Source organism: Pleurodeles waltl, chromosome 8, assembly GCF_031143425.1.
Source record: "Pleurodeles waltl isolate 20211129_DDA chromosome 8, aPleWal1.hap1.20221129, whole genome shotgun sequence".
Lineage (NCBI taxonomy): Eukaryota > Metazoa > Chordata > Amphibia > Caudata > Salamandridae > Pleurodeles > Pleurodeles waltl.
In genome coordinates, this window is record NC_090447.1 from 1,301,695,695 (window position 1) to 1,301,718,391 (window position 22,697).

Consider the following 22,697-nt stretch of genomic DNA (forward strand, 5'->3'; position numbering starts at 1 on the left):
AGATTCTTTCTCTTATCTTACTCTCTTTTAATGGTATTGTTCTTGCTCTTCTTCCACCTTAGCACTCGCCTCGATTTGTCAGTTTGGCACCAACCGCCCACCATTCAGGGCACCTACTCAACTCAAGACTACCTTCCGCGTGGCACTGACGGAAATGCTAACCTAATGGAATGGACTCCATTACACTTCTGCCCTCGGTGCAGTGCAAAATTCCCGCACATCGACCAACATCTTGTGTGCAATCTCTGCCTCAATCATCAAGAGGCCGACTGTGACACCTGCAAATCCTTCCAACCGAAGAAGAACCTTTGGGACCAAAGAGCACGATGATTGGAAGTGACTCAAGACTCGGGACGACACCCCGCTCTACTATTATTATGCCTAGAGTTGACAAAAAGTATAAATCTGCTCCTTATGACCCTATATACATTGGGTCTCAATTGTAGCCACCACAGCTTGAAATCGAGCTAGTAGCCAGGCCACTCGAGACTCTTCTCCCCCTGAGGGTGAGAGTAAGACAATTGATGCTGCTGGCAAACACGTCGCCGCACAGGCTGAAAATCACTGGCGTATCACCAGTTCACAGGCATTGTTGGCCAGGTACAAACGGGCTCACTGGGATGAAATGGAGGAGCCCCTTCGTTACAAACACTCCACATCTGTGGCGTCCACATACCACCCTAGGCAGCCTCAATCTGCCTATACTAGGGCCTTTTACAGAGGCTCCTGTTGAGCTACTAGGAAAAAGGATGAGGCAAGAGCTCCACTTCACATGGCTTCTCCTCCCCTGCTAAGCAGAGACTACATCCAGCTTCCTCCTGCCCATCCAACACCTGTTGGTGTAAGACTCCAACTTTTATCCACACCGAAAAAGCATTACCACAGGCCAGTTGGTCCTCTCCACTATCCCATATGGTTATTGTCTGGAGCTTACCACCTCTCCTTCCAGTATTCCCCCTCGAAGTCACAGGCTATCTCAGGAACAACCAATCCTTATTAAACCAGAGGTCCAATCCCTTCTCAGAGGGGCCATAGAGCCGGTTCCACTTCAGCACCAAGGGACAGGAGTATACTTCCTCATTCCAAAAAAGGATGGTTCTCTCAGCCTATTCTCAATGTCAGACCGTTACAAATACATCCTGTCAGTACATTTTCACATAGTTACCCTTCAGGACATTATTCCACTTCTCCAACAAGGCATCTTTATGACAGCCCTCATTCTAAAGGAGGTTTAAGTTCATATTCCCATTCACCCTGCATATCGAAATTACCTAAGGTTTGTTATTGCAAGCAAACATTACTAGTTTGGGGTACTTCCTTTTGGGGTCACTGCCACTCCGAGTCTTCACAAAGTGCTTAGCAGGTGGCAAAACATTCATGCGTTTCCCTACCTCGACAACTGGCTCATCAAAGTCAGCACCTTACAACAGTGCCAACAGCACACTCGGTTGACAGTGGACCTCCTTCACACACTGGGTTTCACTCTGAACTTCTCCAGGTCATCAACTTCTTCAGGTATAGCCCTATCTACGGGCCATCCTGAATGTGAGACTAGGGTTAGCATGCCCCAATCCAACTCGTGTCCAGAGTTTTCACACTCTACTCCCTCAAATTCAAAAGAATCATACTTAAACAGTCAGGACCATTATGCAACTGGGGATGATGGTGTCTTGCTTCACCATCGTTCCCCATGTCAGGCTTCCCATGCGATCCCTACAGCAGCATCTGTCTCGTCAGTGGTCTCAGTCACAGGTTCACCTGGAAGATCTATTGTTGTTAGACCATCACACTCACCGTTCTGTGCAGTGGTAGAATATTGAAAGGGTGGCCTTTTCTAGACCCTGTGCCTAAGGTCATACTGACTACAGACACATCACTGACTGGCTGGGGTGTTCACCTTCAAGACCTCACAGTACAGGGCCTCTGGGATTCCAGTCACCAGTCCCTACATATCAGTCACCTCGAGTTTAAGCAGTGTTTTTAGCCCAGAAAGCATTTCTTCATCACCTATCTCACAAGGCTGTCTTAATCTGCACGGACAACAAGACAGCCATGTACTATATACAAGGGGTGCAGGGGTGCACGGTCGGCCCAATTGTCACAACTCTCTCAAACAATATGAAAGTGGGCTCTCCACCACCACATTCACCTGTGGCAGAGTATCTCCCAGGGATGGGCAACGACATTGCAGATCTATGCTTAGTAGGATGCAGCAATGAGTCCACTAGTGGGAACTCTACCCACAAGTCCTTCAACCTTTGCCAAGTGGGGAACTCCTCAGATTGATCTTTTCGCCACATCAGAAAACACAAAATGCCTAAGTTTCGTCTCCAGGTAGCCACACCCTCTATCCAAGGGTATCGCTCTATGGATGAACTGGTCAGGGATATTTGCTTACACTTTTCGCCACATCAGGAAACACAAAATGCCCAAGTTTCGCCTCCAGGTAGCCACACCCTCTATCCAAGGGCATCGCTCTATGGATGAACTGGTCAGGGATATTTGCTTACACTTTTCCACCTTGACCTCTCATTCCATTTCTGGTTCAGGGAATCAGGCACACATCTCTCACCTTGTAACCCCTACTTGGGCGTGTCAAGCATGGTTCACCACACTTATGGACCTTTGGATAGTCCCCCAGCAAAAGCTCCCCAACAGGCCAGACCTTCTCACTCAATCAAGGGCAAATCGACATCCAGACCTCATTCAATCTTGCGATATTGATGTTCGCCCCTGAGGAAGATGGGTGACCTGGAGGTCAGTTAGCACCAAAATGCACGTCGGCACAACATTGGTTGGACATCGTTACTTCTTTTGTTATTCTCTTCAAATAGAGCCGTGCATTATGGACTGTGTTGAAGTGGATACCCCCCATTTAACAATTACAAATTGATATTTCTCAAAGATATGTATGTATTTAGTAAATCATACACTATCAAGTATAGTTTTTTTTTTTTTTTTTTTTTTTTTTAACAATGTGATCTTCATTTAGGAAGAGAATGTACACATACTGTACTATCTAGATGTATTGTTTTTGGGATAGGCTTTGGGGTATGTGTTTGAGAAGCAAAACCCTGTTGGCTCAATGTTTTTAGAGCGATGAGTGAGAGTTTGTATGGGATGATTGTAGTTAAATGATAGGTGTTTAGCAAAGGAGTGGGAAAACATTTTTAGGTCCTATATTATGTAACATGCTTGAAATTATAATCATGAATAAGAACAATAAAAATTATCCATGTCATATCATAAGTTATCTAGCTCTATAACAAAAGGATTTGAAATAATATATTGTGTACTCTTGATTAATTGGATTGATGTTATATTAGGGTGGGATTATTTTGTAGAACCTATTTGGAGGTGGGTTATTTCTCTGTTTTTGCTTTCTGTCCCTGTCCCGCTCCTATATTGATTTTTTTTCAGGAAACCCTTTTTGTATTTTGTTGTCTACAGCACTACATGCCACGAACAGATGCTAACAGGGTAAGTAACGTAATCCTTCTTGGCCAGTCTTCACTAAATTAAATTTGCCTCATGAAAACAGTACTTCACGCAGCTGCCCATTTGATCGCTGGTGCCAGTGGAGTGGACTAAATAGTTTCCTTCCTGATGCTACGCCTTTTGCTACTCCTACAGGCTGCTTCATTGTAGAAGTGCCTGCTTAGCCTACAAAACTATATACAGATCCACCTTGTACTTCACAATAAAATTGTTGATTTAATTGAACGATTTTTTAAAAGTAAAAAGGGGTTGACATTTAGAAATTCCTTAGTGGAAATGAAAAATCTACTTTCCGAACAGCTTTTTGCCTAGATCCAGGAGGTTGTAGGGGACACCTAGTAACATATGGGTGAAACTGCGGTTGTTTCCTGTTGACCATAATATCGGATACCTGTCTTGAGATGGATAGTTAGCTGTTAAGTTAGATTAAAAGGAAGAGATGTGAAGATGTTTTGTAATGCACTTCTCTGTCACAAAATCTGTAACTTGTCCATCATGAAGTTACTTAGTTAAAATAATACTTGAAATACACATGACCACATAAACACATTGAAAATGTAATAGCCAAACAGTAATACATCACAAAGTCTAATAAATGTTTGGATTCTCAACAGTGAGTACATAGGGCCTGATTTAGAAATTGGCAGACGTATTACTCCATCACAAATGTGATGGATATCCCGTCCGCTGAAATATAAATCCCATTCTATCCTATAGGATTTAGATTTCGGCGGATGGAATATCAGTCACCGTTGTGACAGAGTAACCTGTCCACCAAGTTATAAATCAGGCCCATAGTATCAACATTGATTTCGCAAGTTAAACTTAGTCACTATTGTTTCTAGTCATTAAATTGATTGAAATCCCTATGCTATTCAAATTCATATGTTAACAAACTCTAGGAATCTCAGTGCTCTTTCGCATGAAACAAAGACCATTGCATTGATATTCTTGCCAAATATTGACTTAGGGTCGACTTCCACTGTGTTGTTCGTGATCACTTGAGTGATCACAAAATATTGTTCACTAAGTGAGGATTGTGATCCTTCCTAGTAGGAAACAGTAGACCAGTGATGTCCTGAGGGAAGTGATCAAAATGCACCTCTGGTAAATCCTGATAAAACATGCCAATCTTTGTTCATGTTAGTTTTATCACAGACATGTAATTGGGTAGATCTCTTCTCCCAGTTTAGATTGTTTCCGAAACTCACTGGCCCAATGTTTTGTATTGGAGTTGAATATACAGAGTGTTCCGTACCCCTGATTTGGTGCTGAAGTTCATTAATGGTCAGGTATCATGCTACACTATGGGGGAGTATTTGATGGGCAGCACGTTGAATTGCAGCATGGCCTATGTAGTGATGTGTGTGATTGATCCGAGTTGTGCTCTTATCCTGACTTAGTTTGCTACACTTGAGTGTATGAAAGAAAGAGGTGTGAGAGATAAAACATGTTTTAACAGTATTGTCTTAATAGGTCAGTTTGGAATGGTGCATTGGTATAAAGTAAAGTGACAGTCGCTGAGATGGCCTTGCATGCCATCTCAAAGGGAACAGTGGTCTGATTCTTGATTGGATTTAAGCAGGAGAGGAGCAACCCATGAAAAAAACGTCATTAAGGTAGTCCAGGTAAATGCTGTGTCGAGCCCGCCCAAGACTGATAGAGGTGCAGCACACATGAATGCATTGCATTACCATTACAGGCAGCCATTGAAAATACTCTTCAGAGTCTACCAAGAAGTAATAGAGTGCATCCCTCAGACATGCATTTTTTTTATAGTTGGCCCTGACAGCGGTCCGAAAAGTTCACTGAGGAGTGACAGAGGAGAAACTCACATAAATATACTACATTAGAGGCAGCCATGGTAAGTTCTTTTTCACGCCCAGGTATAGCTGACAGAGGGCAATCTCAGTCACGCCCTGTACTTTCTCTGGTCTCTTGATTAAGCCCTTGGGTGTGATGAGACCTGCATCTGCTCTGGGCAGAGGTCTGGGGGTGGGAGTGGAGTGGCCATGGAGGCTGGGGGGGAGGGGGGGGGTCAACATTCCTCGTTTCGGCCACATACACATGCATCTGGTTACGTCTGGCACCTTATTACACTTGGAGCTTTTGAAACCACGTGTATCTATAGCTGTCCAACCAATCCCTCAATATGCATCCCCCTCTCAACCTAAATGTTGTTTAGATAAAGCCTCCAGGTTGCTTTTAACGGCATTTAACAACTGAACCTTCTTCTCTACTCAGAGACGTCGGCTAGATTTGTGAGAATGTCCTTGTTAGTGAGTTGGGGCCTGGGTTTGGATGGTCCGCTATATGTATGAAATCTGGATTATGTGTTTTATTAGGTGTACATTTATTTGTAGCAAGGGATTAGCACGTACTCCTTGAAGTAAAAATAACATCCCCAGCCTATCCTCTCTCAAGTATAACAATCCTCAAAAAGCCAGCAAATGGTCTTTCTATACATCGCTCCACTTCCACCATGCCTTTCCCCTTCTCATCATTAGTAATCCTGGTTTTGGTCCTCTTCTACACCAAAAGAAAAAGCGATCAAAAAACTATTTTTTTTTTTTTTTAAACCTTTTGCCATCTTAATAAATACTATACATGCGCCCATTTATATAGAAAATTAATGTAACGTGTTCACTCACTGTATGTTGTCTAATAAGAATACTTATACCCAAAATGAATGTTTGCCTCTTCTTTTCAAACTGTGGGTGCGTTTGCAGCTGACTGGTCACTAGAAGGGATAATACTTGCCTTCACAGTAGCAAGGAAATTTCCCATTGTATGTCTGGACCTGAAGTAAGATTTATGAACATTTAAAACGTACTGATAATACATGATACCACCCTATCACTGGCTTGAAATAAAACTTCTTAAATGTAGACTTAGTTGACCAATCAGGCAAGCTCAAAATGTTCTATATGTGCCAAAAGAATTTGATGCCATGGCTCCTCTTGCTGATAGAGCTGCAAAGCTAGAGATACCAGTGGCTGCTTTACTAACAATCCAGTGCACTCCTCTATTAATGGTCAGAGATGAAAATGGACCAAAAGATTTCCAGATGGGTATCAGGCATTGACAAATCTACAGAGGTCACTGTTTCTTTGCCGGATTCACATGCTGTGCATCATTCTGTTATCTAGTGGTTGGGTCGTGAATTGTCTCTTGTAGTCCATTTTTCTGTCTTGGCTGGTGTTAACCATTTTGTGCCCAATCCACCCCCCTGTGATGCAAGTTACACGTCGTGGAAACCCTCTGTGAAGTCGCTGTACTTTTTTTCTGTTTTTTAAAATAACAGATATAAACAGAACAATTTTGACATGATTACAGCAGTGTTAATTCATAGTGTTCATATATCACAGTGAAAACACTGAAGTTCCAACTGCATAAAGGTGCACAATTATCAGAGTTCTGGCTAATCGTTTATAAGGGATACCACTCAGAGGTTCATTTCTCACAGTAGGGTGTAGTCTACAGCTCACGTCCAGTAATTTCAGGTTTCATCACCTAACAGCTGCGGCTAAGTCAATAATCCTACCTGCCTGGGGTCACCATCTTCGGAGTCTTTTTTTTTTTTTTTTCCACCATTGAGAAGCTAAGCGCAGAAGTCATTAGAGAAAAATTTAAGTTGTTGAAGGATCACTGACCTAAATCTGGTCGAACCTGAAGGAAACCGAAATTTAGAAGACTGATGCTCAGAGAATTGAGTTATCACGAAAAACATCAAAGGTTTGTCTTGAGTTTTCCATCTGAAGAACATCAACCACGTGGATCGGAGAACAAACATTGGAGCTGAAGCATACCCCCTTTAGATTCTGCCACTACAAGTTTTTCCAGGACGACAGCCACAAGGTTTGCAACCTTAGCCCTATGAGCTGTGGTCCCTTGACAGGCAGTGGTATACGTGTGGAGTTTGTGACCAAGATCCATAAGACCAGGTGGAAACCATGGTGGGCTTATTACGCTATGGTAAGTTGCAGCAGAAAATGTTGCCAAGAGACACCTGTTTTGTCTAGGGCTGAGGAAAAACCTCAAAGAACCGGAGGTTGCATAGGGAAAAGGGCTCTGTTGGAGATCACCAAAATGGAGAGGGTAAAGACATCGAAGGACAATGATGCAAGTAAGTGCCAGTTAACAATTTAAGGGCGGAGTGGGGCCAAGCCAAAGCATTCAGACTCTAGGTCCTGCAAGTCTACCCTGATGCAAAAACACCAGTGTTTGAGGTCAAATACAAAGAATGGCCAGGATCAAAGGTACCACTGGCAGTAAACCATCAGAACCAGCCTTGACTCGGAAAGGGAATCTTGAGTATTGGAGGAGCAAAGAGCCTCACAAGAAGTCCTTGATGCCAAAGAGGAAGAACTTTGCCGAAGAGTAAGTACTTAACACTCTGCTCCTGACAAAGAATGCTTGATGTTGAGAGGAAAAATGTAGGCTTGAGGCTTGGATTGAGACCCTGATGAGGAAGCCACAGAGGTGGAAGTAACGGAAAGAAGAATACAGTGAGCCGTGGCCACACCTGAGCCCCAGGAAGAGGAAGTCTATCAGATCTTCACCCCATACAACATTACAGTGTACAGCACCCTGGTAATAGTATAATCTAAGTATGCAAAAAGTGATGGATGGAATGCTTGAATTAATCTCAACCACTGGTTGGGCTGCATCCCAGTCCATTGTTATTTTGTACATCCTGCCAATTCCGTTTGGACCCAGCTACATGCTAATAGTCTTAACCCAGCTCCAGTGGAAACAGTCTAGCCCAAATTGCCTGGCCAGGTCCTCCCTATACCAGAACACAAGCAACTCTGGACCAGTTTCACCCTAGTTGGGACTCTTCAGCCAGGTATGGCTTGATTCCAGTGACGGTTTGCATGGGATCCACGTCTGGGCATATCGGTCCCCCTTACAGCGACACACTGAAGTATACAAAGAAGTGATGGATGGCTTAAATTAGTCTCAGCCACTGCTAATTACTGTGGGCAGCATCCCATTCCATCATTATTTAGCACAACATGCCACCTCACTTTGGACTCAGCCATATGCAAATCAGTTTTGACCCTACTCCAGTAGGAACAGTTCAGTCAAGTATACCTCTCAGCCACAGTGACCTATACAAGGGGTATTCAGAGAACAAGTTTCTTCATGCACACATATGGTCGACAGATCTCCAGGCGGGACAAATAGGGTAGCTCCGCTAAGATCATCACCCACACATCTGTGGAGTTTAAACCAAGTTCTAACACACCTGATGAAACTGCTTTTCGGGCCTGTTCATAAGGAGAGAGACTCAAGGGTTTAACACTTAACATAGCCATTCTGACGGTCATCACATCCTTGGAAAGAGTTAGTAAACCTTAAGTGCTTGCATTACTAAAACCTTTCTTGCAGATACACAAGGTAAGAGTGGTGATGAGGACAAACCCACAGTTTCTACTAAAGGTCACTTCAAGTTTTCAGGTCAACCAAACTATACAGCTACTGGCTTTCTACAAGGCCACATGCAGAAAAAGCTTATACTACATAGCTACGCTGGATGTCAGAAGGACAGTCATGTATTACTTGCAGCCAAAATCAAATCCAAATCAGCCAAATCAGAATGAGAAACTAGTTTTTCACCTCTTTTGCACCAGCAAGCAAGGGCTGACCAAGGGCACTCGTGCAAGGTGTATAGTCCAAACAAACTAGACATGTGGCAGGAGTAGCTTGCGCTGGGACAACCACCAAGAACATACTGGACAAGGAAGGAGGAAGCTATACTGGCATTCATAGCAAATGTGTCCATAAATTACATCTGTATGGAAACCACAAGGTGTTCCATGCACACCTTCAAAAAACATCAGTGTGTGGCTATCCAGACTACCAAGTAGGCACAGTTGAGACAAATCATTAAAACGGCTGTTCGCAAATACAAGCTCATTTTATCCCACTCTCCCAAAAGGGGTGAGGAACGCTAATTAATTGATGCACAGCATGTGAATCCAGAAACAATTCATGTGGTAAAACGAAATGGTTACTTACTTGTAGGAGCAGTTTTGCTACTTGAGGAATTTTCAGAAGGTGGCCATTTTTTTTTTTTTCTATCTCCAGTTTTACAGTGACCTTTCCTTTCTGGTGGGTCTCTGAAATTCTGCTCTAGGGCAGTCCCTGACCACCTTGTCCAGGGGCTTCTTCAGTCTAGCTCTAATATTAAAAGCTACCTTATCTGATGGGGTCCAGCCAGACGACTGTGGGTGATAGATGTCTTTTTGATCCAGCATAGAGACCCCAGGGTTGGGGGGAACCCTCTGGGGTCTGGGATACAAGGCCCCTGCATCAAGGCACTAACGTCTGCTCAGAAGGGGTTCCTCGCCAGAGTTATCATCCCAGTCTGAACCGTCGAGTCTCACAATTGCTGGGGTAGTCCCATGCTGATCTTCCTCAGAGGCTTTCAATCGCACCACCAATCGCCTCCTCAGAAACACCTCTCTTAATAGCTCGGAGGCATCCAGAGATGTGGCTCTGCTCTTCTGTTTTTGCTTTGCACAGTACTTTGTGTCTACTTGGGTTCTGCATGCCTAAAAGTCCTAGCACGTTCCCCCAACTGAGGGGTTCATGGTATTGACTGCAGCCGAAATATGATGCTCTCTGGGGACTCAACCACACTAAGCTTACTGCCATCTACAAAGAAGAGTTGAAAGCCTCTACCTGGCCGTCCTCTGTTAGGGAGGCATATCGCGCCCTTAACAGCTCTTCCTGGAGGTCGGGTTACCATCATCCTGCAATGGTGTTCAGGTTAGTGTAGGCTTATTGTACTGTCAGGGGTCAGAGAAAGGAATTAAAGGATCCCGAAGCACGCGAGCCCATATACTTTAAACAATAAAAGGGCAAGGCTAATAAACTGTACACTGGACGAGCCCAAGTAATTGTTAGGCCCAGTGGAGCCTGCGAGCTAATGATCACTAAATGTACAAGGGCAATGTAAATAAAGTGGGAACGGGTGCCTTCGTGAACGTTTAAAATATAAATGCCACCAGGATTCACTGCGTTGTATGACGGACTGAACACCTCACCGCCCCCCCTCACACACTCACGGTCACTACTCTCGCCGGTCCCGGGATAACTTGGTTGCGTCACACGCTGGCTCGTGCATGCCGCGTCGTCCTGTGCAAATGCTGCCTCTCGCGAGCGCTGCAGGAGATAAGTAATGACGATGCATCAAGCAAATGGCAATCAGCCAATATAATTACTGCATAACGTATCCAATACATAACAGTATGGCGGTCCTCATGGTGAAGCACGTCTTTGGCTGCTGATCCCCGAGTTGCTTCATGAGGAATTGTTTTACCTGAGAAATGTTTGGCTGGAATCGTTAATGTTTGTTTTTTGGAGGAATCGTGAGACTTGTACACCTGTGGGTTAACTTGACTGAATGTGGTTTATAAGGCTACTAAGAAAAAAAGTGAAAAAAGCTGTGCATCATTCTCAATGGGGATTTTAAAGCCACTCGGTGGATTTTTGGGGTCCTTCCGTTAACTCTGCAATATAATTAATTTGCTGCAGAGGTCTATGGGGAGACCGCGTTAGTTTGCAATGTGGACACATTTAATCGAGTCGGTGATCTGTCGTGAAGCTCCTCTATCCCCTATGACGTTCTTTGTTGCATTTCCCCAGCGTCCTTTTGCAGCTTCTAGCAGGATCAAAAAAGTGGTTTAGCAGATTGTTTCCCTCCATGTAACTTCCCTTGAATACCTCACTGCAGTCGGCGGCTATCTTTAGCCTGGTGCGGTCTTCATGGAAGCTGGCGGCTGGAAAAAGCGTTTGATAAAGTGCTTTCTGGTTCTATATGAACTGTGCCACCTGTTAATTGCGGTTGCCGCTTTTCCTTCTGCCCGTCACATTAGGCCCGCTCTTATCAAAGTGAGCCTATCACTATGGCATGCCGCACAATTACGATCACGCTGTTATCTGGCATTCCCGGCGCATTCCTTTTTTCGCTGCTTAATACCTTTTATTCCTGGGCCTCATGCATGGAGTATGCAGTGTATGTGCCGAGGCTTAAGGTTTCTTTCCATGACATTCCTGCTCAATGGGTCCTCTTGTAACTGGCCTTTCGTTGCTTTAAAGCCAAGCGCGGATGCTGTTGTTGACCTTGACGCCAGATCACTGGGCCGACATTATATAGCGATGTTCGAGTCCACGCAGAACGTGATGCTGAAGCCAACGGAGTCCTGGCGCGAGACCCTCCTGGACAGCAGAGTCATGGAACTCTTTTTTGCAGTAAGTGCGTTTCCTCAGCTGCAGCGTTAGTCGCCAACACCACAGGCTCTTTGCAACTGATATAAGCACAACACTTACTACTTGTCGTGGTTATATCCCAGAGAAGGTAAGTGACGTGTGGAGTGTGGTAACCGCTGGGCAGGCGTGCCATGCATGGACTATAGAGCTTACTGTTGCAAAAAAAAAAACAACACCAATAACGATTTTAACAAAGCTTCCTGGTGTATTTTAGAACTAGTACAATGTTGGTAGTAAATTACTTTATTTCGGTGACTAACCAGAAACCTGCCATTAATTTATTTCACTGTTGAATGTATCTTTACTGTTGCATCTAGACTGAATTTGTTTCTTTTTAAGTGATACAGTTATGTCTGATATTAAAATCTATTTAATTGTTATAGTACAGTCTTATAAATATATATATATATAGTTTATTGTGTTGTCTTTCTGTAAGCCGGCCGCCCTGATTACACAAGGCAGTGCCAAGGTGTATTGAGCAGCGTAGGCATGCATGTCTTTTGGCTTTGGGCACCAGTTCAGGCTCTTTGACGCGTGTGGTAGGAACTGCTCACGACTTAACAAGGAGCTTGTGCAAGCCGTCTGTAGTCAGGCAGTGCCTATCAGCATTGACGGGGTGCAGTTCCTGCAAGTGTAGACTTAAAATGTTAGTATATTTTACGTCTATGGTGTTAGAGCTAATAATGTGTTTTTTATTTTCACCAAAAGGAAAAAGATTAGCTTCTTCCAAAGTACTGAAAATACGAGCATGTGTAAAGTTCTGAGTGTTTCCGCTGCAGCTCATAATCCAAGAAGTTGTTTAAAAGTTTTTCTTGGGTTTTCTTTTTTTTTTTTTTTTTTTTTTTGTATTGTCTGGAATTTTGTTTTTGTGGTAGGTTTTCTTGTCGGCACCATTTGTTACAGGCTCATGGTTTCCTTCATGGTCTTATTTGAATGTATGGTGTGGACTGCTGTGTTCTCAGTTCAGGCATTCACATTTCACAGCATTTGCCCTTCCTTTATACTTTTTAACAAATCGGTCTCTGGTAGAAAAGTTGCTGGTGAACATTCTTTCCAGATAATTATGAATCGGCCATAGTCTCAAGTTATATTACCTAACCAGGTATAGTTAACAATGCTGTTTTATAAAGAGTGTGGCCATTTGGTTGTCCTTAAACTACTTTAAGATGTGGTCATATTTAAACCTGAGGCAAGCAAAACATAATTTGCCTGAAATAATCTTTTTAGCGCCATATGTACAAACCATTTTTGCAGTCGAGAGACTGCAACTCCAAAATGCTTTGAAAAATATACAAAACCAAATTGCGATTCGGTAACAGGTTACTGAATCGCAATTTGTGTTTGCTATTCAGTAGTCGGCAGGGCGGTGTTTAGGGCATATCTTCCAAATACCGAATCTGAATGGGATGTATGAATGTTTTGCGACCAAATTACAGTTGCAGAACATTCATATTTTACCAACTCCTTGAGGTAGGTGTGGTAACACATACGCAAATGGGAAGGTTTCCTCAAGGGACCTCTTGCCCTTTAAGAATGGGGAAACACATTTTTTAAGATCAGGACCACTACGTACTCATAAAAATGAAAATTTAAAGTCTCACTTTTTTCTTTTTAAACGCATCTAGAAAACTGTCTGCGTTTAAAAAAAATAATGCTTCATTTAAAAACAATCACAGACTTGGTGGTCTGCTGACCCCAGCAGGCCCCATCCCTTTGATGGCTTTGATTCCCAATGGGTCGCAAATTGCGACCTACCTTATTGATATTCATGAGGTAGGTTTATTTGCGACCTGCTAGGAATAGCAAATGAAACACAAGAGTTTCATATATTTGAAATAGCCATTTTTTTATTATTCCTTTTTTTTAAAATAATTGTGATTCGCAGGAGATCACAATTAGGAAATCCCTATTTACATCTTCATACATGTAAAGATAGTGTAACTTGGATTCAGTCTTTTGTATCCCTCCCTGCAAACCCTTCTCTTGGTTAACCTTTTGATATAGGTGTCGTACTTTTAGTTAATATCATTAATTCAGAAAATATCTTTCCAAAGATACTGTTGGACTGTTATAACCTAGGAGTCTGAGATTTTCAAATTAAAAAAAATAGTATAGTGAAGACATTTAAAGAAATTGATTGAGATTTGTAAATCTAATACGTGATGTGCTCCATTTTCAAATGGGTTTTCACATATGCTATCAGTGATGGCATTTTTGCCTGATCACATATGCACTTTGCCAGATAATGTGTGTGTTTCAGTGCAAGGGCTGGTGGGTCAGTTCTTCAGTTTTCCATTTTCTTCTGTTATATATGTCACCTTTCATGTCTTTCCTGTGCCCTTTTAGGTTACGTCTAGATAGCGCATGTGCTGTCTCGGCGAGCCATGTTGTTGACACCCACTGGGCTAACAGCCCATCCACAGCTCACCATTTGTTAACTTCAATGTCGCTCTAATTTCTTTTGTTCTCATTTGTCAGTGCATGCTTGTGTTTGGCCCTTCCCTGGAGCAAAGTTTTTGTTTTTTGGCACTACTTTTTTCTTTGTGTCCAAGCACTCCATACGAGTGCTTGCGTGTTAAGTCTGTTTCCCATATCCCTGTCCCATCCATGTCGTTTTTATTTCCTCTGACCCACCCCCTTCCATGGTGCTTCTTTTCCCTCCCACCCGCTACCTTGTACTCTACGCCACTGCACTCTTCCAGTCTGCTGCCTTCTCTGCACCACTCACTACTCTGCTCCACACTAAACTACGCCACAACTCTGTGCCACTGCACTCTGCTTTGCACACCTCTGCGCAACTGTACTCTATTCTATGCCAGTGCACTCTGTTCTGCACCATTGTTCACTCTACGCCACTGCACTCTGCCACTCTAACCATTCTTTGCCGTTGCACTCTACGCTGTTACTCTGTTCTGCTCCATTCTGTGCCACTGCACTTTGCACCCCTCTATGCCATTACATTATACTCTGCACCTCTTTACCCCACTGCACTCTACGCCACTCTAATCTACTCTGCTTTGCACCATTCTACTCTGTGCCACTGCACTCTACACCACTTTGCTCTGCATCACTCTATGCCAGTGCACCTCTACTCTGAACCACTCTAGACCAATGCACTCAATACCACTCTAATCGACTCTGCACCATTCTACTCTGCTATTGCACTGTACACTACTTCACCCTGCACCACTCTGTCACTACACTATACGCTACTTTACACTGCACCACTCTCCTCTGCCACTGCATTCTACTCCACTTTACTCTGCACCACTCTGCCACTGCATTCTATGCTACTGCACTCTACTCTGCACAATTCTGCTCTAGGCCACTGTACTCTACTGAGCACCACTCCACTCGATGCCAACAGACTACTCTGCACCTCTCTACTCTGGGCCATTGCAGTCTACTCTGCACAACCCTATACTACTCTACTCTGCACCACTCTACGCCACTAAGGTCTACTTTGCACCACTGCACTCTGCGCCAACCTAATCTACTCTGCAGCACTGCACTCTACGCCACTCTGATCTGTACCATTCCACTCAATGCCACTGCACTCTACGCTACTTTACTGTGCTCCAATCTGTGCCACTGCACTCTACTCTGCACCACTCTACACCATTGCACATCACTCTACACCACTGAACTCTACACCACTCTAATCTACTCTTCACCACTCTTCTCTACACCACTGCAACGCAGTACTCTGCACCGCTCTACTCTATGGCACTGCACCACTCTACTCTAGGCCACTGCACTCTACTCTGCACCACCGTCTGCCACTCGGCTCTGCACCATTCTATGCCACTGTGCTGTACTCTGCACGACTGTAGGGAAGTACCCTATTTCTTGGCATGGTTACCCCCCTTTTTCTGCCTGTTGTCAGTGTGTTTGACTGTTCACTGGGATCCTGCTAAACAGGACCCCAGTAAATTTGCTCTCTCCCTTTAAACTTGCCCCCATGTAAGTCCCTAGTATTATACAGCACTCTACACCACTGCACTCTCTGCCACTCCTCGCCACTATTCAACTTCGGTGTAGGCCACAGGTCCACGCCATGCCACACAGTGCCACTCTATGCTACGCTAATCCGAGCCACTCTACTCCAGAAAATGGCAGTCCACACCACTCTACTCTACTTTAAGCCACTCCACTTCACGCCATGCCACTCCACTGTAGTTTACCTCATTTCACTCTGAACCACGGTACTCAATTCTATGCCAATCCATTATGACCCTGCAATCTACACCAGTCCACTCCACATCACTCGCCCACTCCACTTCAAGCCACTCTATTGCACTCTGCGTCATTCCACCCCACTCCTCTACTGGACTTCACTCTGCTGTACAACATGGCCAAAAGACATTGGCAAAGCAAATAGCTCTTGCGTAGCCAAAACCTATTGGCTTTACCAATGCTTGTTTTTATTTTGAAGAGTGCTAGGCAGCTCACCACACAGTGCTACCTGGCTGCTTACTTGCCACTTGTTACGTCTGCTGTACACCACGTCCCACAGAACGATTGTGTTTTAAGGTGGGCTGCAATTTTGGAATAGTATTTCCATTGTGTTTGATTATTTTACCATTATTACTTACCAACGCTTGTTACATAGATTATGATAGTTTGTTGTTTGCATTTCTGCTTATATGTTCTTGTCATTCCCCGTTCAAGTTTCATTCTCTAATTGTTTTGTTTTCTCTGATTTACATTTGTCCCTTTAAACTAATTTGTCGTCTTTACCAAGCATGTTTTCCTCCTAATTCTCCGTTCTAGTTTCTGCCACGAATGTCTCCCATTTGCAGCATGTATGTACTTAAAAAAGGGATAACTCCAACTTTTCTAATGAAAACTGTTAATTGCTGTAAACCTTGTTTCCTAAAGCTCTTACCTGAAAGTGTTGTCCCCAAGATGCAAGGGTAACAGTTTTGTCTGGGACACATTCACAATATTAACAGAACTTAAGTTCGTGATGCTGTGGAAAAGAGTTGTTCTTTTACATATAGGAGTAGCTCTTTCCTGTGCCCTGAAGAAACAGTTGTTGCACTGCTAGGCCACTGTCTGGAGTCTGACTTGTCTAGGTATATTTGTTGAGGGATTTGGTGCCAGCAACGATTTTAACATGGTTGCCTGAAGGCAGCTTAAAAATACTTCAATACTAAACTTTCTAGGACCATAGTTTCTTGAAGAACAAGAATTTACATAAATAAATCTTGGATTACAGAAAGATTAATACCAGAATGTGTTTGCCTGGTTTGTATGTTTGGTGTTCTGCCACTCGAAGGACGGGGTGTTAATTTAGAAGCAGCTTCAGAGGTAGTTGGTGGTGTGCTCCCAGCGAGGATGCGCACGGTGCTTTCTTGGTCTTTGGTGTTTACCTCCAGTGCCAAAGCATCCGTATGCTCTTGATGGAACACGCCGACTAACTTTAGCCAGCCGCTGTACCCTAGACATAGTTGGCATAATACAGATGACTGTCATTATTGCTGTTTTTAGAAAGAGCAGCATGTCTGACTGGCTGGCATCTGTTTCAGCCTTTAAGAAACAACATGCGGCAGACAGCTCAGCCTTCAAAACGTAGGTAGCACCAAGTTAAATGTTAGTTTTGCCCAGTTAAATCGTGGATTATAAATCAAGCGTATGGAATTGCAACTGTGAGACCCCCTCTGTTGCGGGGAGCAGTCGGCCTGGTCCCGTCTGGGATCAAGTGAAGGACTGAGTAAGCCGGTTTGTGTCTGTAACGTGGCAGCTGCACCTCGGTGGCGCGCTCTCAGATCTATTTTCTAGCTGTTGACATCAGTCCTTCTTCGTAACAGGTACATCGCAAGATCAGAGAAGATTCCGACATGGCCCAGGATTCGCTGCAGTGTCTAGCTCAGCTGGCCTCTCTTCATGGAATGATCTTCCCGGACGAGCGGTCACAAATCGACTACCTGGCACATTTCATCGAAGGGCTACTCAACATGATCAACGGGTATGTTCAGAGCAACCTAACCCTGCTCTCGTGGATTATTATTTGCAGAAATGATTTATAGTTTCCAAACATGCACGCATGCGCTTTGAAGCCATTTCTGTTTGCCCCAAACCCAAACTTCCTCTGTTTTTACATATTCAGGACAGAAATCGAGGACTCTGAAGCTGTGGGGATATCCAATATTATGAGTAACCTCATTACTGTGTTCCCGCGCAATATTCTGACTGCCATTCCCAGTGAGCTCTTTTCTTCGTTCGTTAACTGCCTCACGCACCTCACCTGCTCGTTTGGGAGAAGCGCTGCTTTAGAAGAAGTGGTGAGTTGACGTTCACACGGCTTTGCTGTCTTGTTGGGAGTGCACGTTTGTGTTTATTTACGAGGCGTCTAAATAGGAAGAAAAATCATAATCATCTTACTGTCAAATGCTCTGCTTGGCGTATTCTCCAAGGTTTGTGGGGACCTCTACCTGGTAGCTTGGTTTTGGAAAGTGTCAAATCTTTATATATATATATATATATATATATATATATATATATATATATATATATATATATATATATATATATATATAATCATCTTGCATTTTCACTTTCTCTTTGGAGAGACTACAGTACGTAATTCGTTGTAAGTTTTGCGGGATAACATTTATTTAAATATTCTTCAAAGTTCAGACAGTAGTGCGATCTGATTTAAGTGAGTGTATAATTCTTCCACGTAGTAAAAAGTGGCTAATTTAGCTGTGCCTCTGTTTTTTTATTACCCGTTTTAAGTTCATGCACTTATTATGCCTTACAGTCAGTTATTACAATTAAAGATTCACAATTCTTAAGAAAATAGAGTAGTAGTCAAATTTAACGCTAAAGGGCCGAGGTGAGAAAAAGGACAAAAGAGAATAATATACCGTTTTTGTCATTTAGTATAACTTGCTTTTCTGCAAATGATTGGAATGTACAATCTGACCCAGGCTACCCTCTTAGGGTTATTTGTTTCCGCACAATCCTTTTACTCTGGATTTCCTGTCTGTCTCTCCATGGGCATCATTTTTGCCGCCCGTTCTCTTCCCGCACCCCCCTCCTCCGCCCGGCCAGCTTTTATGCAAAGAAGCATCATTTACAAAAGCTACAGGATCGATGCGTGATTTTTACACAGTGGTGCAGATTCTGTTCTCGTGGCTGCTTGCAGTGTTTTAGACTCTGCCTTAGCTGCAGATTTTTTACCAACAAAACATGCAGAGCTCTTCCTGATGCGCTATGGAACACACATTTTGTGGTGTTTTGTTTTTGTTTTTTGTTTTTTTGTTTTACTGATCGGCCATCTTGGAATAGTATTGTCTATGGTCTATCATTGCAGTACTGTTCTACTGTGACTGACCTATTGCTTCTAAAGATGACAGCCATGTGGAACTTAAAGGTAGATTGTGCACAATACCATTACTGGATGAGATCCTTTTCTGTCTTCATAATTTCTACTTATTTTTAAATTGAAAGCATCTTCCAGGGAACACAGATATCGAGTTGCCTCACTAGCTAGAATAAGTGTTAGTGGTTCAGACTTTAGTCGCCCAAGTTCTCAGCTCTACCGCCTCTTACCTTGCTTCTGTGTTGATCTGGACTATTTGCTTGAATGCCCGAGTTGCTCCACTGTGCGGTCGTGGAGGCCACCGTTTTCCTCTGCTCCCATGCTTGTTTCCCAGGTGTTAAAGCCGGGCAAAAAGGGTAGTTGGCGCTCTCCATCATCACATGTTAACTTGTTTCCTCTACTGGTTTCATTTGGGATGCTTGATCTCCGATTGAAGCCGATCAGTAGCTGCTTCTAATGTCAGCTACTGTTTTCAAAGGCCGGTTCTAGAGGCACTGTTACTTTTTCCTTCTAAGCCACCATAACTTTTTTGTGCTCCCGGAGTTTTGCTGTATGGCAGATGCCACCAGTTTTTTCTGCTAACGGCTACGTCCAGGCTAGGACGTTGTTCTTCTTGCAAACATCGTGACGACGTAGTTTGCTGCCCTTTGGGCCTAATCACTTTTTCAGAAATGTGGGTCTAGCAGTTTCCTTTATTGTAAGTGCTGCCTATATTTTCACCGAGCGATGGGCGCCCATCTCATCTTTGAATGGCCACAATTGAATTTCAGCTAATTTTCGGTGTAGGTTGTCCCTTCAGAGTGTAGCTTGGTGTCCTCCTTCTATAGCGGAACTTTCCAGAGAAAGATGCTGCTGAAGTCAAGGGTTTCGATGCGGTTATTTGACGTGCTCTTTTGCCTTCTTTAATAAAAGTAAATAGTTGTGCTGCAAATTTGTTTGTAGCTTTAATAGGCACGTTTTTAAAGCGGCTTTGGCATTTCTTGTGGTGAAAGCCACACAGAAGACTGTCCGTTTTCATCCGTGGCACGTGCATTTTTGTTGTAATATGTAAGTTTGCCCGTCAGTGATCTGATGGTTCCTCAGTGCATCTCTGTGGCATTATATATACAGCAGTCAAGTGCGCCCATGTAGTCTTACCTCCAGATTTCAGCATGTCATATACATTAATTATGTAGACTTGCTTCGAAAATGGACTTTCATGTATGGAATCTCCCATGGAGCCAGAGAGAACACACCATTTTCTCATAGACTTAAGGTGTGAGGCATTACATGATTACTGGCTCCAAAAGCCACCAAAAATTAATGAGGAGCCTTGTAAAAAGTGAAAGATATAAGCCTGGTTTTCTCTCTGAAGTGATTATTTTGCCACAATAAACATGAAAGACCACTCACACGTGCGATAATTGGAAAGTTTTAATGATTTTAGAAAACATGTATTTATATTAAAGTTTGGTCTAATGGCCCATTTTGTGAAACCGAATCTTTTTCAGTTTGCATCATACTCATTTAAGTATGTCACAGTAATATGTATTTGTTGGTGTTGATATTGCATCACAGCAAATGTTTTACGTACTTTTAATGTGTTCACAATTCAAATGGGGGAGGGCGAAACCATCAGTCATGCTTTCTGTACTAGGTGGTCACCTTCTTCAGTGGCCTGACCATAACAAACCCCCATCAGTAGCCGAGAAGCTTGATTTTCTGGACTACAAGTAAGTGGATTTAAGTGGATAAGATGTAGCACCAGGGGCGTTTGGAATTTGAGCTGATGTTCAAGTTTACCTCACCTGGTTGTTACTGCTTTTCTTGAAAGAGGGTAGACAGACAAAATGCAAGAAATATAGACGGGTAACCTGTAAGGGAACAGCTGACCCTCCTACCTATACCAGCATGGAGTAAACTAAATGAAAGAGCACAGCAACATTGCACTAATGGATATGCGAAACACATGATATTTAAACCAACAAATGTTTATTACACTTGCCTTGAAAGCAGATGGTTTAGACAAATCCCAAAATATACATGTTATGCGTGGCCTTGTGCCACAGTAACAGTATGAAACCCGCTGCACAAAACCGTTTGATAAATGCACCCATCCAAATCTGCAGCCCCAGTGGCTCAATTTCTAATAGGAATTTATTTAAACCAGCTCATCGTCAATTCTCTGCTTGAAAATAAAACACTTAAATGTAGTCTTTTGGGCAGTTAAATCTTTTCTCATGTTCCCCTTGGGTAGATGGCAAATCCTTCTACTGCATGGCGTGTCTTTACCTATAGGGCTGCTCGCGTAGAGGCTTAATTAGTGGCCTTGCATGGAGCCAAGAAAGTGTTCAGAAACTTTTTCAATTTTTTTTTTTTCTTAAACCTATTTGAAATACATGCAGTTGTGTCGGGCACAGCAGAAAGCAATATATCCCAGCTACAAACACTTGTTTTCAATGAAGAAAGTATATATGCATAAGAACATACGTTCGGGTAACAGATAGATGGCAGGGGGCTTTGCTGGAATTCACAAGTGGCAGGAAAATAGAGCAAGGTACGGGTCATTGAAAACACCCCCTTTAAATTCTGCCCAAACTCCCACCATAAATTCGTCCAGCATGACCCACACGAAGTTTGCAACCTCTGCCTACCAAAAGACCACGGGGACGGGGACGAGGACTGGAGGCCTGCACTGTTTTTGTACCGAAAACAGTGGGTGCACTGAAAGCAGAGAGAGGAACATCACAGATCAATGCACAGCCAGAAACCTCAGGCATCCCTGAACGACCTAGACCTTTCCACCGATGAGCACGTCAGGGAGCAGAATTGAACCACAGAGGGTCGGGCATAGAAATTCTCGATGGGGACGCCGAGGAAATAACGTGCGACAAAGAAAGCAACAAAGGACCTCGAAAAGAGACTCAAGAAGGTAAATAGATCTCCAAAACCCTCAGAGGACAAGATTCCCAAGAAAAAGTCGCACAAGGCAGCCCTGATGTCCAAGAAAATGACGATCGAGGATCAGCCACGAACAAAGGATGGTCACAGATCCCAGACCAGGGATACAGAGGAAGGCAGAGAATCAAAACGACAAAAACCTCCACTAGTAAAGAACCGCTGATGCCGAAAAAGAGGCCATCGACAATGGAAGATGGTTGAAAAGGTCTTAGAGGTGGAGAAGAAGAGAAAGACCAGATGCAGAAATAGGGGCTCTTTCAACGCAAGAAGGAGTTCGCAGTGATACTGCTCAGGATCCCAGCTAAGCATTCCATGACCACAGACATCGAAGCAGATCCACCCAGAACCAGCAACACTCAATCTAACAGCATGGTGATTTAATACAGAGAATTCAGACACCTAAACCTACCACCTAGGACTATGGAAAAACTGAAGGAGGCTAGAAAGCCAACAACAGGACAATGCCATGCAACAAAATGGGAAAGGTACCATCTATGGTGGGCAAAGAACAAAACCTTGGATACAATAGCTAGATAGGAACCAGTAATAACATATTTCACACACCTGATGGACAGCAGGATCAACTACTCATATCTCAAAGTACACTTGGCAACAATTGTGGTCTACACCACAGGAGCTTGGTGTAAAC

The 22,697-nt window shown here is 43.4% G+C and overlaps 1 protein-coding gene across 1 annotated transcript in view; it reads left to right on the top strand.

Moving 5' to 3' along the window:
- The window catches only part of XPO4 (exportin 4), a 517,538-nt gene that overhangs the window by 248,259 nt on the left and 246,582 nt on the right, over positions 1–22,697 (top strand). The window contains exons 7-9 of the mRNA XM_069202267.1: positions 11,648–11,760; positions 17,592–17,749; positions 17,891–18,065. Of these exons, the coding sequence (XP_069058368.1) occupies positions 11,648–11,760; positions 17,592–17,749; positions 17,891–18,065 (446 nt within the window). The remainder of the gene's footprint in view (positions 1–11,647; positions 11,761–17,591; positions 17,750–17,890; positions 18,066–22,697) is intronic.